Source organism: Oncorhynchus nerka, linkage group LG4 (genome assembly GCF_034236695.1).
Source record: "Oncorhynchus nerka isolate Pitt River linkage group LG4, Oner_Uvic_2.0, whole genome shotgun sequence".
NCBI lineage: Eukaryota > Metazoa > Chordata > Actinopteri > Salmoniformes > Salmonidae > Oncorhynchus > Oncorhynchus nerka.
The window spans coordinates 83,238,162-83,253,690 of NC_088399.1; the positions used below are offsets into that span (position 1 = coordinate 83,238,162).

Consider the following 15,529-nt stretch of genomic DNA (forward strand, 5'->3'; position numbering starts at 1 on the left):
TGCTCCTTTCCCCCCATTCTCCATACGGGTCAAGCCACGTATATTAACTACTCCTGGAATTTTTGGTCTAAGATATTATTTATTTATGTCCAACGGGATGCCAGAGATGACACCTTTTACCGATACCCTACTCCAAAAATCAATGCAGTCTACTTCATGCGTCGATAAGCCACAATTCACGCTCCTTTTGCTCTTTAGATACACACGATATCAACACCATACCACTCCTTTGTTGCTTTGACCGCATCCACTTTTCCCAACTCTCCTTTTTAACCATCCTCTTGACTTCAAAAGGGTTTCCAAAATAAACACCTTTATCCAAAGAACATATTCCAACAAGAAACGATTCAGACTAATTTTCCACAACAATCTTTGCCCTTTTTAAACCCTTGTAGGTTTTCAACCCAACCAGTTATAACTAACCTGATTCAATTGCTCAACCAAATAAGTATTAGAATCGTGTGCTTTAGGGTTGCAGCGAAAACCTACAGGAACGTAACTCTCCAGAAACAGGGTTAGAGAGCCCGGTCTCGGGTAGTTGTTTAAGCTAGTTTACTTATGTGTTCGATGGTAAAACCAACGCAGTCAATGGAAGACGATGATACACGTTACACATTGGCCCATGTGTTAGAGCTAATTCGCCACTGAACAACAGGTACTGCTGATCAATGGAAAGTTTACAAAACTGGGGTAAAGCTCTCTAACCAATAAAGACTACGTTTGCATCTGTCCTTCAGACCAATCAAACCTCGGACTAGATTCCACCAATCAAGGTTTCTACGGGTTCAGTTAGTTGTGAAACTGACGCCATTAGGGATCTACCAAAAATCGCCAGTCATACGAGGCAGAATTTAGACAAGAGCCAACATGGCGGCCTCAGTGCGGCAGTTTCTTGGCCGCCTCGGTTCCTTTCAGCTGGCCACCAATAAGCGGCTCAGAGAGCTGGGAGGGAAATGGCGCCTATGTTCATCTTCCAAAACAATCGTCTATTGGACAAGAACAGCAATTGAAAATGCGCAAAGTCATAGCCCCAATTCCATAGCGACACAGTATGGTTTCACATATAGATATTAACCATGTATATAATCTGATTTTTACTCACTTTGTTTTACGGGTTAGCACAAGTGAAGTTCAGCTCACCATATTATTTATTTTATTTCGGTAGTGTAGAGGACTGCTAATTCCTATGTAGGTGACATTACATTACTGCTAATTCCTATGTAGGTGACATTACACTACTATAGCTGAGACACATAGTAAAACAGGTTGGGCCCCATACAGGATATCTCTCACACACACACTCACTGTAATCATCCAGAACACTGTCACAACAGGATACTCCTAGCCACAGGTGCTAGCCGGCAGTTCGGCCACAACTCCCCTGAAGATAGGGACGCATACGCTCTTACACACTGACCCCAGAAGACAGGGACGACGCACATACAGTACACACATAGCTGCCGAGGACACCCAGATAAGACACCCACAGATTGGCAGAAAGCCTAGACTTAGAGACAAACTAACACACACACATAATCTCCCTCCCAGCCGAACATTGTGTGATTGAAGATAGCGCACACACCAGATCTCCTTTTCAGCTGAGGGGGGTGTGACGACCAAGAACAGGCATGGCAGGATTCTACGATGACGGACAGACAACAGAGCCAATGCCGGATGACTACACCCCAGCCTGATCCAATCCGAAGATCCGATTTCCTAGATATCAACCTACTTTCTGTTCTGTATATGAAGCTTGTACCCATTGTTAGCTAGTGTCTTTTTTGCTAGTCTCTGATGAGCTAACAGAGGGGCCCGTATATACGCTGTACCAGATATCTCCACTTTGAAATAAACCTGTCGCTTGTCGTACAATCTACCACCTTGTCTGCATCGATCCTTGACCGACTCACCCTTTATCATATCCCATTATCAACAGAAATGGTAGCCAGAGGATGGTTAAATAACGATCCATCAAAGTGAGTTGATTTGGGTGTGAGAGGGAGAGAGGGTGAAAGGACGATTCACGGAGGACAGAGGTGAAGGAATTCGGGGGAGGACAACAATTCTGCTCAACTCGGTAAACTGATCACAAGGCGCACCACAAACAAGGTAAGCAAAACCTGTTAAATCAAACTTTGCATATTTTCGTATAGTCTTGTCTAAATTTTGATCAGTATTACCGAGTGAGTATGAATTCTTGTGTAAATTTATAATTTGCTGACAAGTTGAAAGTACAGTAAAGTGAATATATGTGGTGACAAACCGGTGACGACCGGGTGATCTAAATCATTGATGAGATATCAGTAGGGGGTCAGTACAGTCTGATAGCTTTCAATGATGAAAGATCACTTTAAGGCCTAGGATAGTCTCGATAGGGATCAGGAATAGAGATCAGTAGGGGATAGTTAACTACTATTCATTAAACCTGGCGCCGAGGGGGACAAATTGTAATTTTGTCCTGTGGCCCGGTCTAGGCCAGTCTGATAAGAGATTCTCTGATAAGGATCGGACATGTGTAATAAACTCTGATAGGGGTCAGCTCGATATGGATCAGGAATAGAGATCAGTAGGGGATAGTTAACTACTATTCATTAAACCTGGCGCCGAGGGGGACAAATTGTAATTTTGTCCTGCGGCCCGGTCTAGGCCAGTCTGATAAGAGATTCGCTGATAAGGATCGGCTTTCAGGGGTCAGAGATATAACGTGTTGTTTTGTCTTGTTTTGTCTATTTGTAACTGTTTATATTAAAATGCAATGTGCTTGTAATTGTTTCCATTAAGATTGTTGGTGGTTAGATAGAGAGAGAGAATTCAATAAGGGTTATTTGATAAATCCGAAACTTCTATGTTGTATGTACCTATGACTTCTGTGTTAAATGTATAATCAGGAACAAAATGACTGATGTATAATTGAAATAAGATCTGAGCACAATATTCAATATCAAGACTAAATAGTCGAATTGATCTCTATACAAACCCATGCGTTTTTTCTCAAACTGAATATACGAGGGAGAAGCTCTGAGATAAGGCAGAGTACGTGGCTCCAGGAATTCATCGCGGGTATTTACCAGTGACGGGCTAAGTATACTCAGATAGTCTGAATATATATTTCAATTGGTCAAAATATACATATATATTTACTAAAATATACAATAAATGACAAATGGTGACCCCGACGTGGTCTGGTAAAAGGACATCGCTGGACATTGGTGTGCCAGCCGATTGGCCAGTACTGTCGTCGGACGGTGTGTCTCACAAATCTTGACCGGTCAAATAAAAAGGGTAAGCAGACATCTGTTGTGAAAAACTAAAGTTCTGCACATTGGAGTTATCCAAATTTAGTTTTGTGAGATACCTGTTTGATGTAAGTTACTACATTTAAACTACAATGATGTGTGAGATTGGAAAATAGTTGAGAAAGTAATATCTCCATTGGCAACTGCAATTTTATTATTGATCTACCATACTTAATGGTGCATTGTGTATGGGATGTACTAGTATGCCTGGCTGGTAGGTGGTAACAGAGAACACTTACTACATGTATGAATGATGGGTAACGGGTGGCCACCAAAGCTTGAATGGATAGTCTGGGACTACATGTATGAGTGGTGGGTAACGAGTGATCACCAACTAATTGGGGGCCGATTTAGTCGTAGGGAAAGGGTATCACTTGGGTTTCAGTAAAGGCATGGGTTGTTGGCAGTATTGTAGTGTACATGGAATGTCGTTGGAAATGGAAAAGGTGTTGAGAGCGCTGAAGTCCACTCTAGGATTAAATAAAGGCAGAGAGGGCAAGGAGTGGAGGAGACGGGGTGAGAAGCTGTACAGAGAATGGACAGAAGGTGGGGCTATTGCATCTCCTACTGGTCTGCTTGCTGGGGAGAATGAAGATTTGTATGTGGAAAATTTGTGGAGCTGGTACCGGTGAGAATGTTGAAAAAGTCGCAGGCTTGCTGATGAGAGTTATATCATAGAATATTGGGGGGTGTGCATGACTGTTGGAAAAGGTGTTCAACTCTATTAACGTAAAATTCTGTGTGTAGAGTTATATTATGAGGTTTGAACTATACTAATATTGTAGAATTACATAATCAACATCTGAACATACTTACGATAAACATTAATTGAGCCACTGAGTAATAGATAAGATATACACTAGGTAAGGGGCGACGGGCGTGGTCGATGTAAGACGGGAGTGGTGTTCTAACCAAGTGCTGAGAAATAAGGTAGATTTATTTTGTTCTTTTAATTAGTTTACACAAGTTCTTCCCGGTTATTGATTTTGGTTTGATTGTTCAGATAAAACCACTGAAATTAAACAGGAGGTTAAGGTAGACTAACATTAGAATCTGTTTTCATTATGGGGAACAATGAAAGGCCCGCAGAGGGGATTGCAGGCTGAGGTTTTTATGTTAAAGGGACAGTGCACGTTTATCACAGTTGTTTGTGTGTCTAATGGCTGGGTATCTAAGAAGTATTTTTGGGGAGACAATTTGGAGAAACACGAATAAAACATGAAACACAGAGACAAATTATTTGAGTTTGAGGGGATTATCATAATTATTAGGTTTTGTTTTTGTAGTAAACGTTTGGGTTAAGGGGATTTTCACGTTCCCAGAGACATGGTATTTTACAGATAGGGGAAAAGGCAGACGGAGGGGCCCTCCGCCCGCACTGCAGAGACCTTGAAAGTTGGAGAGAGCAGAGGAGAGGTTTTGGAAAAGGGGGGGGGGGCAGGACAGGCAAAGATAACAGTTGCTGAGTGGAGACAGGGGAGAGAGTTGGACATGTGGAAAATGATGGGGGCGCTCCTTCATGATGATGTCAGACATAAGGATAATATACTAATCTTACCTAAGTCATGATTTAGAGTAGGTAAGGTTGTTACCTGGGCAGAGCCAGGTATCAAAAGGGGGATGGGTAAATGTGGTCTAGGATAGGATGGGGCCGATTGGATAAGAAACTAATAATTTAAAAAATATATATATGTAAGCTAACAATTGGGCATAGAAGTTAAAGATATAATCAGATAAAACATATGAGAAATTGTTTGTTAACCAAGCCTCAATGTCCAGGATTTTATGCATTACAGGTGAACTACAGGTGAAGTCACTCAATCCAGTCCCAGAGGCTTGGGGACCATAGATGACCCCTGGTGACAGCTAGCTGAAAGAGCTACCCAGATTCATATCGCACGGCGGAAGGTTAAGACACATTTTTTCACTGTCGGACATTAAAACAGTGTTCGAGAGAAGAACTGGAATTAACAGAATTCCGGGGGCCAACTCTCGAATGAAGTAACCCTACCTGTCCTATCACCCCTGTTTTTGTTCATAGAAGTGAGGATGTGTCTGGCTCTGGCTAAGTGATGTGTATTTTGTTCCAAAATGAGCATAAGAGATCCCTAGATCGGGGTAGACAAGAAGTTAGAGTAGAGATTACATGATAACCGACTTCGGACAGTTCTAGGATTGGAGAAGAGGGTATCCTTATAGCAAGGGGGATCCCACAAGGGTGGATAGGTTTTCCATGATATGGGGAAACCTGGGAGCAATGTTGAACTTTGTAAAGGTGATGAAATCCTACTAACCATCAAAACTATTAAGCTCTCTGATGCAGGCACTCACACCCTCGGACTACAAAGGACGAGGACAGACATGATGGGTGTGTTTTCTATTAAGGTACTGCCAAGACCAGAGGTAACCGGACACACTCCTCTACCACCACTGTGTTAAAAATACCATTCAGGTAATTAATGTTAGAGATTATTCGGATATTGATCAATTAGGAACTGAGACTGGTTTTGATAGTAGGGACAATTTGTGGCTGTCTTATATGAGGTACACAGCTAAAACCCTGGGAGGAAAGGACTGCATTATTTGTAGTCATGCTAGACCTGTTCTGGCTACACACCCATTTGCTGTAGGAGAAGGAGAGGGGTGGTTGTGTATTCTGAGAAGTTTTTACCAGGTTAAGCCCAATTCAACCCTCTGTTCCTCTTTGAGCCTTGTGTTTCCTGCAGTACCTCCTCATCGGGCCTCTTGGGGTGTTGAGGCATATGGGGGCAATTAAGAGTGCATCACGGGTACAGGTAATGGCATTGATTATGGGGGATTGCCTGAAGCTGATTGCAGTAGTAACATAACCATTAATTCCACTTGGCCAGTTACAGGCTGATGTGAGGTGGATGAGTGGAGCCAAGAGTGCTGAGACCCATTCTTAGAGGAGAATGGCAAGGTACGTGTGCTCTGACCAGTTTGATAATTCCACTGACCATTGTTGATGTTACTGCTGAACAGCTGTTGGGTTCTGTATCCAAGGGACCTGAAAACATTCCATCCCATGGGAGACATAGACGTAGCGCTCAGAGAATGTAGACATAAACACTAACCTGTTGGGTGTGCCAGTGGGGGTTCCTCATGAGTTTCAGGCCTTGGGTAGGAATGATGGACTCTGGCACTTACTACCTACTATGGGTCCAGCCATGGTGGATGATAGACAGACTGCATGGATTAATTATATCTACTATAATCAACAGCGGTTTGTGAATTACTCCCGTGATGCACTCACTGGTATGTCTGAACAGCTTGAGGCCACATTTGGGGTTTCCAGACAGAATAGACTTGCCTTGGATATGCTTCTTGCCAGTCAGGGGGACGTTTGCAAGATGTTCGGTAAACAATGTTGCACGTATATTCCTAATAATACCAGTCCAGATGATATCTAGGGCGGGCTTGATGCACTATCTGATAAGATGAGGTCCACGGGGGGGTGGAGGAGTCTGTTCTCTTGGCCTGGTTTGGTAAGTACACTGATATGATGGTTACTGGATTTCTGACCCTAATTCTTGTATTATTTGTTATTGATGTGATGTGCTGCTTGCATCATACCGTGTTCTAAGAAATATGTTACAGATATGGTGAAGGCTTCAGGCATGTTGCCTTTGCTTGATGCTCCAGTTGGAGATGCCGATACGGAAGCATGCTTTCAGGAGAGGATGGGACTGACTGAGGATGACCCATGGTATGCTGTGGGTGAGGTAGTAGAATCATTTTACACCACCACAGTTCCTTGTTATAAATTTTTATGATAGGTTTTCTTTCCAGTATGTTTGTTCTCCCTGTTGTAAAGGTTTAGAGTCCCTGGGTGGCAAGGAGCCCACCTGATACAGGATAGAAGTAGCTGAGAGGACCAGATGGTTTCTAATAATTCTTTCCTCTGTTTTCCATGACCAAAGTTTTATCCTACATCTTACATGTCAATAACAATAAAGTTTTATCCTGTTTTTGATAAGTGACACCCTTGTGGGTGTCAAAAGGGGGAAACGCATATAACAATAGACATATATCACTTGTTATTAATAATAAACTTTTTTTATTATTTTCATGAAATGCTATGACTGCTGAAATAAAGGATAATGAGTGTCAAAAGGGGGACTTAAATTTCACACCCTTGGGGTTATTTTACATTATAGCCATTACCATATATATTATCTGCTGTTGCCTTGGGTGGATGTGTGTATGTGTTATGTTCTCTAGCTGATTTGAAACATTGTTGAAAGTATCAGGGCCATGGAACTTTCTCATGCTGGGAAAATACAGAAGGGAGGGCACATTCAGAGCGTGGGGTTGCGAGAACAAGCAGTCTTTTGTTAGATAACAGGAGCCAGGTGCGAGATAACGGTATGGAGCATGAGACCCATCTTTTAGTTTTTGCAGCCATTTTAGTGTTGTGCGGCTGCGGTTGCATTCCATGTATCCGGTCCCTTACTGCTAGAGTTATCTCCAGAGCTATTGACCCTTCTTCCCCTTCCCAGATGTATCTTCTGCTTGCTAATGACCTGCCAGAGTTTGAGGATGAGGTGGAGAATACCCTTTAGAGAGTGTCACATCTCTTTGGAGATGTGAAGAGAGGGTATCACAACTTTTTCCTGCTGGAAAAGGTTGGCTTATGTGGACAAACATTTTACTTATAGCTTAGAGCTGTTGTTCTCCGCAATTGTTAAATGAGGGTTGTAAGTTCCTAGGTGGCTGGTAGCCAACTTAGTACATAGTGGGATTGAGTGGAGAACTTGGTGGTAATACATATACATCCATTTCTTTTTAATGTTGTGCCTTTTTCATAGCCCCTTTGGGAAAAGTTTTCTTTTGTATCAGAATCTAGTTAGGTTGTGTCACGTCTCTGGGGAGACGTGAAGAGAGGGATTTGTAGAGGACTGCTAATTCCTATGTAGGTGACATTACATTACTGCTAATTCCTATGTAGGTGACATTACACTACTATAGCTGAGACACATAGTAAAACAGGTTGGGCCCCATACAGGATATATCTCACACACACACACTCACTGTAATCATCCAGAACACTGTCACAACAGGATACTCCTAGCCACAGGTGCTAGCCGGCAGTTCGGCCACAACTCCCCTGAAGATAGGGACGCATACGCTCTTACACACTGACCCCAGAAGACAGGGACGACGCACATACAGTACACACATAGCTGCCGAGGACACCCAGATAAGACACCCACAGATTGGCAGAAAGCCTAGACTTAGAGACAAACTAACACACACACATAATCTCCCTCCCAGCCGAACATTGTGTGACTGAAGATAGCGCACACACCAGATCTCCTTTTCAGCTGAGGGGGGTGTGACGACCAAGAACAGGCATGGCAGGATTCTACGATGACGGACAGACAACAGAGCCAATGCCGGATGACTACACCCCAGCCTGATCCAATCCGAAGATCCGATTTCCTAGATATCAACCTACTTTCTGTTCTGTATATGAAGCTTGTACCCATTGTTAGCTAGTGTCTTTTTTGCTAGTCTCTGATGAGCTAACAGAGGGGCCCGTATATACGCTGTACCAGATATCTCCACTTTGAAATAAACCTGTCGCTTGTCGTACAATCTACCACCTTGTCTGCATCGATCCTTGACCGACTCACCCTTTATCATATCCCATTATCAACAGTAGCAAAGGGAAACAAGATGGCTGCCAAGTACTTCTGCTCTAACCGGAAACTGTGCTACGTTGGTGCGCCGACGTCAAGAACTTCAAATTCGGAGCCTCAAACTACAAAATGCTTCACATAATTATTTTACAAACCCAGGAAGTCAAAGGGTGTGCAATGGTGTGTGAATAATTTAGGGACCTGCTGGCTGCTGGCCATAAATCTATGGTGCTGTTCCACCCCCTTTCCATAAGAGATTCTCTGCATCAAACATGCAGAGAAACGTGTATCTGCCACGGAAAGAACAAGTAAAACAGCTTATTCTACCACATCACTTATAGGATAATAACCTACATTTGAAAACCAAAATACTCTGTGTTCCCATTCTATCCCAATGTCCATATTTTCTAATCATTGTATTGTACACCGAACAAAAATATAAAATGCAACAATTTCAAAGCTTTTACTTAGTTATAGTTCATATAAGGAAATCGGTCAATTGAAATAAATTAATTGGGCCCAAATGAATGGATTTCACATGACTGGGAATACAGATATGATTCTGTTGGTCACATATATGCATCTGTTGGTCACCTCATGCAGCACGACAGATCTCATTCACATAGTTGTCATGATGTTGATTCTGGCCTTGGAATGTTGTCCCACTTCTCGTCAATGGCTGTACAAAGTTGCTGGATATTTGCAGGAACTGGAACATGCTGTCATACACGTTGATCCAGAGCATCCCAAACATGCTCAATTGGTGAAATGTCTGGTGAGTATGCAGGCCATGGAAGAACTGGGACATTTTCACCTTCCAGGGATTGTGTACAGATCCTTGAGACATGGGGCAATGCATTATCATGTGGAAAATTGAGGTGATGGCGGTGGATGAATGGCACCACAATGGGCCACAGATTTCGTCACGGTATCTCTATGTATTCAAATTGCCTTTGATAAAATATCATTGTCTGTAGCTTATGCCTGCCCATACCATAACCACACAGCCACCATGGGGCACTCTATTCACAACGTTGACATCAGCAAACCGATTGCCCACACAACGCCATACTCGCTGTCTGCCATGTAGAGTTGAAACCGGTATTAATCTGTAAACAGCACACTTCTCCAGTGTGCCAGTGGCCATCGAAGGTGAGCATTTGACCACTGAAGTTGGTTACATCACCAAACTGCAGTCATGTCAAAACCCTTGTGGGGACGACAAACACACAGATGAGCTTCCCTAAGACAGTTTGAGCAGAAATTATTTGCTTGTGCAAACCCAGTTTCATCAGCTGTCCAGGTGGCTGATCTCAGACAATCCCGCAGGTGAAGAAGCCGGATGTGGAGGTCCTGGGCTGCAGTGGTTACACGTGGTCTGTGGTTGTAGGGACGGTTGGGTGGGGTTATATCCTTCCTGTTTGGCCCTGTCCGGGGGTGTCCTCGGATGGGGCCACAGTGTCTCCTGACCCCTCCTGTCTCAGCCTCCAGTATTTATGCTGCAGTAGTTTATGTGTCGGGGGGCTAGGGTCAGTTTGTTATATCTGGAGTACTTCTCCTGTCTTATTCGGTGTCCTGTGTGAATCTAAGTGTGCGTTCTCTAATTCTCTCCTTCTCTCTTTCTTTCTCTCTCTCGGAGGACCTGAGCCCTAGGACCATGCCCCAGGACTACCTGACATGATGACTCCTTGCTGTCCCCAGTCCATGCTGCTGCTCCAGTTTCAACTGGCCTGGGCCCTAGGACCATGTCCCAGGACTACCTGACATGACTCCTTGCTGTCCCCAGTCCACCTGGCCATGCTGCTGCTCCAGTTTCAACTGTTCTGCCCTACTATTATTCAACCATGCTGGTCATTTATGAACATTTGAACATCTTGGCCACGTTCTGTTATAATCTCCACCCGGCACAGCCAGAAGAGGACTGGCCACCCCACATATGCTCTCTCTAATTCTCTCTTTCTTTCTCTCTCTCGGAGGACCTGAGCCCTAGGACTACCTGACATGACTCCTTGCTGTCCCCAGTCCACCTGACTGTGCTGCTGCTCCAGTTTCAACTGTTCTGCCCTACTGCTATATAAATAAATTTGATTTGATATTCTGACAAATTCTCTAAAACGATGTTGGAGGCAGTGTATGGTAGAGAAATTAACATGAAATTCTCCAGCAACAGCTCTGGTGGACATTCCTGCAATCAGCATGCCAATTGCATGCTCCCTCAAAACTTGAGATATCCGTGGCATTGTGTTGTGTGACAAAACTACATTTTAGTGACCTGTTGACACCAGCACAAGGCGCACCTGTGTAATGATCATGTTGTTTAATCAGATTCTTGATGTGCCACACCTGTCAGGTGGATGGATTATCTTGGAAAAGGAGAAATGATCACCAACAGGGATGTAAAATAATTTGTGCACAAAATGAGAACCTTTTGGTGCGTATGGAACTTTTCTAGGATATTTTATTTCAGCTCATGAAACAAGGGACGAACACTTTACATGTTGCGCTTATATTTTTGTTCAGTGTAATATTTCTTTAACCATCTTGTTTGGATCAGAACTGATTTGTGGTCACAAATGTTTTATTGTCAGTTACAATGCAGTGTTAAGTGAATAGAAGTTATTCAAAAGAAATCATTTTGTTTTCAACATGTCTACACCGTTCAAAGCATATTTTTGGATTACTAATGTCAAATAATTGCTACAAAACCTTTAACCCTTAAAACTAGCCATCAAGATGATCAATTAAAGCAAATAAAAGTGTAGAAACATTTCAAAAGCAAAATTCCAACAGAAATACAGTTGAGCTCGGATCAATACAAATATTTTTTACACATGGTGGTTCTACTGTAAAATCACTTTTCCTTGCCACAAGCTCCAGGAGAGTGGAGGTGATTTTGTCTAGGCTGGTGGATTGAGGGACACCCGTCCTGTACCCCCGCTCCCAGTGTATTGGGGGTGTAGGTTTGAATGGATTGTGAAGATCCCCTGCAGGTGGGTAATCACGAGGGTACATCGGCCCCTGACAACTCTCGTGGGGGGTATGCCATTGGCTCCTCTGGACGAGCATGAGATTGTGGGTACATCTCAACATGCCCAAAGACCTCTGAAAGAAGAATGATGTAGTGGAATTATTATTATTTTAAAGTCCCACAAAAAGATATACAAAATGACTGTAATGAACTTTTGTTGTGCAATTTTGTTGTGAGAAACATGCATACATAGTTTACCTTCATATTGAGCTCTCCTCTCCATTCTCATGTCTGTGTCTCTGTAAGGATCCTGTGGGGTCTCTGAAGTGTAGCGCTCCTGTGAGTGTTCCTTTGAGTGTCTGGGAGGATGGCCTTCGTAATGTCTCTCCTCTTGCACTTCTCTGTAGTTTCTTTCATAGTCATCTCTGGGATTTTCCAGGTGATCCTTGCTCATGTGATTATATTCTTTGGAAATGACTGTTGGATGTAGGCTTTTGTACTACAGTTGAAATGAGGAAAGGACCATCTTACTTACATAAACCAACTTTTTTAAAGTTTCAGAGAAGAGGAAATGTTCGCATTCTCAAGTCAGCCTATGATCCATTCATCGTCAACTGACATCCGTAAAGAAACTGCGCAACATGCTGTGCAACACAACGAATACCTACCGCAGGCATTACTGCTGTCTTCTCATATTTTTTGTCTTGGAACTCTTTCAGAAGGTTACACAGCTTGTCCTTCAGGAAGTTGGCCTCTTCCACATTCTCAACCTGTATGTTATTCTAGAGGGAAAGCAAGTACATTAAAGAACATGGTCAGTTAAATAATACAGTTTCTCTTCCCAAAAGTCGTCAACTAAAGGCTATGACAGTTGTCTTTGTGCAAAAGGTATGGCATTTTGATTGGTGTTACTCTTTTATTAGGATCTTACCAGTACATCCAAAACATTCCCAGTGTCTGGAGCTGCCTCTGCCATTGGTCTGGAGCCTGCTACTCCTTGATAAGCACCCTAAACAATTTGAATAAGGTACTCAATAAGACATTACATAGACAATTAACAAACTTTAACAATTGTCAGTTGCGGCAGGTAGCCTAGTGGTTAAGAGCATTGGGCCAGTAACAGAAAGGTTGCTGGTTCAAATCCTGAGCCGACTAGGCAAAATCTGTCAACGTGCCCTTGAGCAAGGCACTTAACCCCATTGCTCCTGTAGGTCACTCTCGATAAGAGTGCCTGCTGAATTACTAAACATGTAAAACATTTAAAAATGTCAGTTACGCTTAGCAGAGGGCTCCCGAGTGGCGCAGCTGTCTAACGCACTGCATCGGTGTTTGAAGTCACTACCAACACCTTGGTTCGATTCCAGGCTGTATCACAACTGGCCGTGATTGGGAGTCCTATAGGGCGGCGCACAGCGTCGTCCGGGTTTGGCCGGTGTAGGCCGTCCTTGTAAAGAAGAATTTGTTCTGACTTGCCTAGTTAAATAAAGGTTTAATTAAAAACATTGTCTATATACCTGTGGCTTGGCAAAAGGTTCTGACCTTCTTCTATTGTCACCAGCTTGCCTGGAGGGAAGAAGATTTTGTAAGAATCATTATAGAACACCCTTAGCGTAATAGTTACCAAAACACCTTTCACCTCAGGATGTAATGATGGAGAAGTTTAACACGTGGTGATGTGTACTTATTCACACTTACATTAACTTCAACACGTCCTCCTCCTGTTCTGTGGCATCAGAGAACCTGCTCTTTCTCTTCCGTTTCCCGGGGCTCTTGTGGTCATCTGTGGCTCCTTCCAGGAAGCGCCGGAAAGGTTCGGGGATATCTGTTCTCATTCTGCCACCCTCTGCTGGCTTCTGAGTCCCCCTCATTCCTGGTGGTCCCATCCCTCGCTCCATCTCTGGATGCTGCGGACCCCTCCCCTCCTGACGAATGGCCTTGACAAGGTCAAACAAATGCTCCCTGCTGCCTTGACCCCCTGTCTCCATTGGTCCCTCCATTTGATTTGGGAACCTCAAGTCTTCGTCAGCAGCTCCTTGCCCATCTGGCCCCTTGGGGTAGCCACGGCCGTTTGGATCCCTGTCGTGAGATCGCCTATGAGGGTTGCCTTCTGGATAGGCTGGTCCATGTTGTTCCTCATTGTACGCCCTGCGTTGTGCCTCCTCAAGGTATCCGCTTCTATGGGTATCCTCGGAGTAAGGGTCTTCATGAACAGGTGGTCCGTGGGCTGCCATTCCATGGGCGTGTTCAAAGCAGAGAGGAGCTTTGTCAGGATAGGCACGTTCAGGAGGAAATTCCTGCGGATAGGCCGGAACATGAGGATAGCTCCTCCCATGTGGTGATTCATCTTCTCGAAAGGCCCGCTCCTTAGAAGCTTCAGCAGCATGAAATGTTCTACGGAGAACCTCATCAGAATAGAACTGTTTGAGAGGATCATTCTCCGGGTAGACACTCCTGCGTGGAGGTTCTTCAGGGTATGCTTGGCGATGAGGGATTTCCTCTTGGTGGCCTGGCCTGGCCTCCAAAAACTCTCGTCTACGCATGTCCTCCAAATAATCCTGACCATGGATTTGTTCTTCAAGGTAGTGATCCCTTCTACGAAGGTCATCTTCATGATAGCCTGCTCTACGAAGCTCGTCTTCCTCAAAACCACGCAGGCTGGGGTCTCCTCCTCTCAGGTAAACCTCTCGTACTGCCCCGGACAATAAGTAAGGATCGTCTTCATGGAAGGGAGGTCTATATAGATCATCTTCAGGACGGCCTCCTCTGTGGTGGTACTCCCCGTCCGGGAAATCCATCCTCCCTGGATGCAGGTGTCCTTCCCGCCTCATGTCTGATGGATGAGAATGTGTTGGTTTTGGCTGATTCTTGGCCCCTCTTTCTTTCGGGGAACTGAAAAAGGGAAAATAACATTGTCAATGTTTTCTGTTTGATATTGGACAAGTTGAGAATAAACACTACTAGTTCAATGACTCATGGTCAGAAAATGTTTAGTTTAGATTTGATTTTCTTTCCTGATTTTACTAATAGACGTGTCGAAAGAATTCTGAAAAGATCTTACCTCTAGAAACATTTCGTTTTTTCCTCAAAGGCTAAAACCAAAGATTAGGATCAGAAGATTTCAAATAGAACACAAATAACACTTGCAAATAAATGAAACAATTACTTTACGAGAGGCACATAGACTGGTATGTAGACGTACAGTGGCAGGTAGCCTAGTCGTTAAGATTGTTGGTCAGTAACCTAAATGTTGCTGGTTCAAATCCCTGAGTTGACTAAGTAAAAACAATCTGTTGATTGCTCCTAATTGCTCCTGTAAGTCGTTCTGGATAAGAGCGTCTGCATAATGACTAAAATATAAATGCAAACTCTTGTCAATAAGCAGGTACCTTACCAGATGGAATCATGATGACTTACCTTTGGACTTCCTTTCCCATTCTGTCTTTCCACAATCTCCGCCAAGGCTCGTAAAGCCTTCCCTGATTGAGCCAGGGCATTGGTACTGTCCCATGTCACCAAGTCTTTCCTTTTCATAATCTAGAAAAAGGAAAGTACATCAAGCATCACTATATTTAAGATCCTGACCACCATGATCCTTGCTTAGC

General features: G+C 43.6%; 1 protein-coding gene and 1 long non-coding RNA gene across 3 annotated transcripts; one reads left to right on the forward strand and one right to left on the reverse strand.

Annotated features, from left to right (window-relative positions):
- The first annotated feature begins 1,166 nt into the window (after positions 1-1,166).
- Positions 1,167-8,920, forward strand: LOC135571475 (uncharacterized). 2 transcript variants are annotated; one of them, XR_010463849.1, is made up of 2 exons: positions 1,167-2,109; positions 5,076-8,920. It is a non-coding gene; the product is annotated as an uncharacterized LOC135571475 (long non-coding RNA). The 2 variants fall into 2 exon arrangements; XR_010463850.1 differs by having other exon boundaries at positions 5,093-8,920.
- A 2,479-nt stretch (positions 8,921-11,399) lies between these two features.
- On the reverse strand, positions 11,400-14,836 carry LOC115117610 (uncharacterized). Its single transcript, XM_029646099.2, has 6 exons — positions 13,623-14,836; positions 13,442-13,490; positions 12,859-12,936; positions 12,596-12,709; positions 12,186-12,426; positions 11,400-12,061 (listed from the first exon to the last, which is right to left on the reverse strand). Exons 1-6 carry the CDS (start codon positions 14,753-14,755, stop codon positions 11,958-11,960), a joined length of 1,719 nt encoding a protein of 572 aa, XP_029501959.2. The 5' UTR covers positions 14,756-14,836; the 3' UTR covers positions 11,400-11,957.
- Between the last annotated feature and the right edge of the window lie 693 nt (positions 14,837-15,529).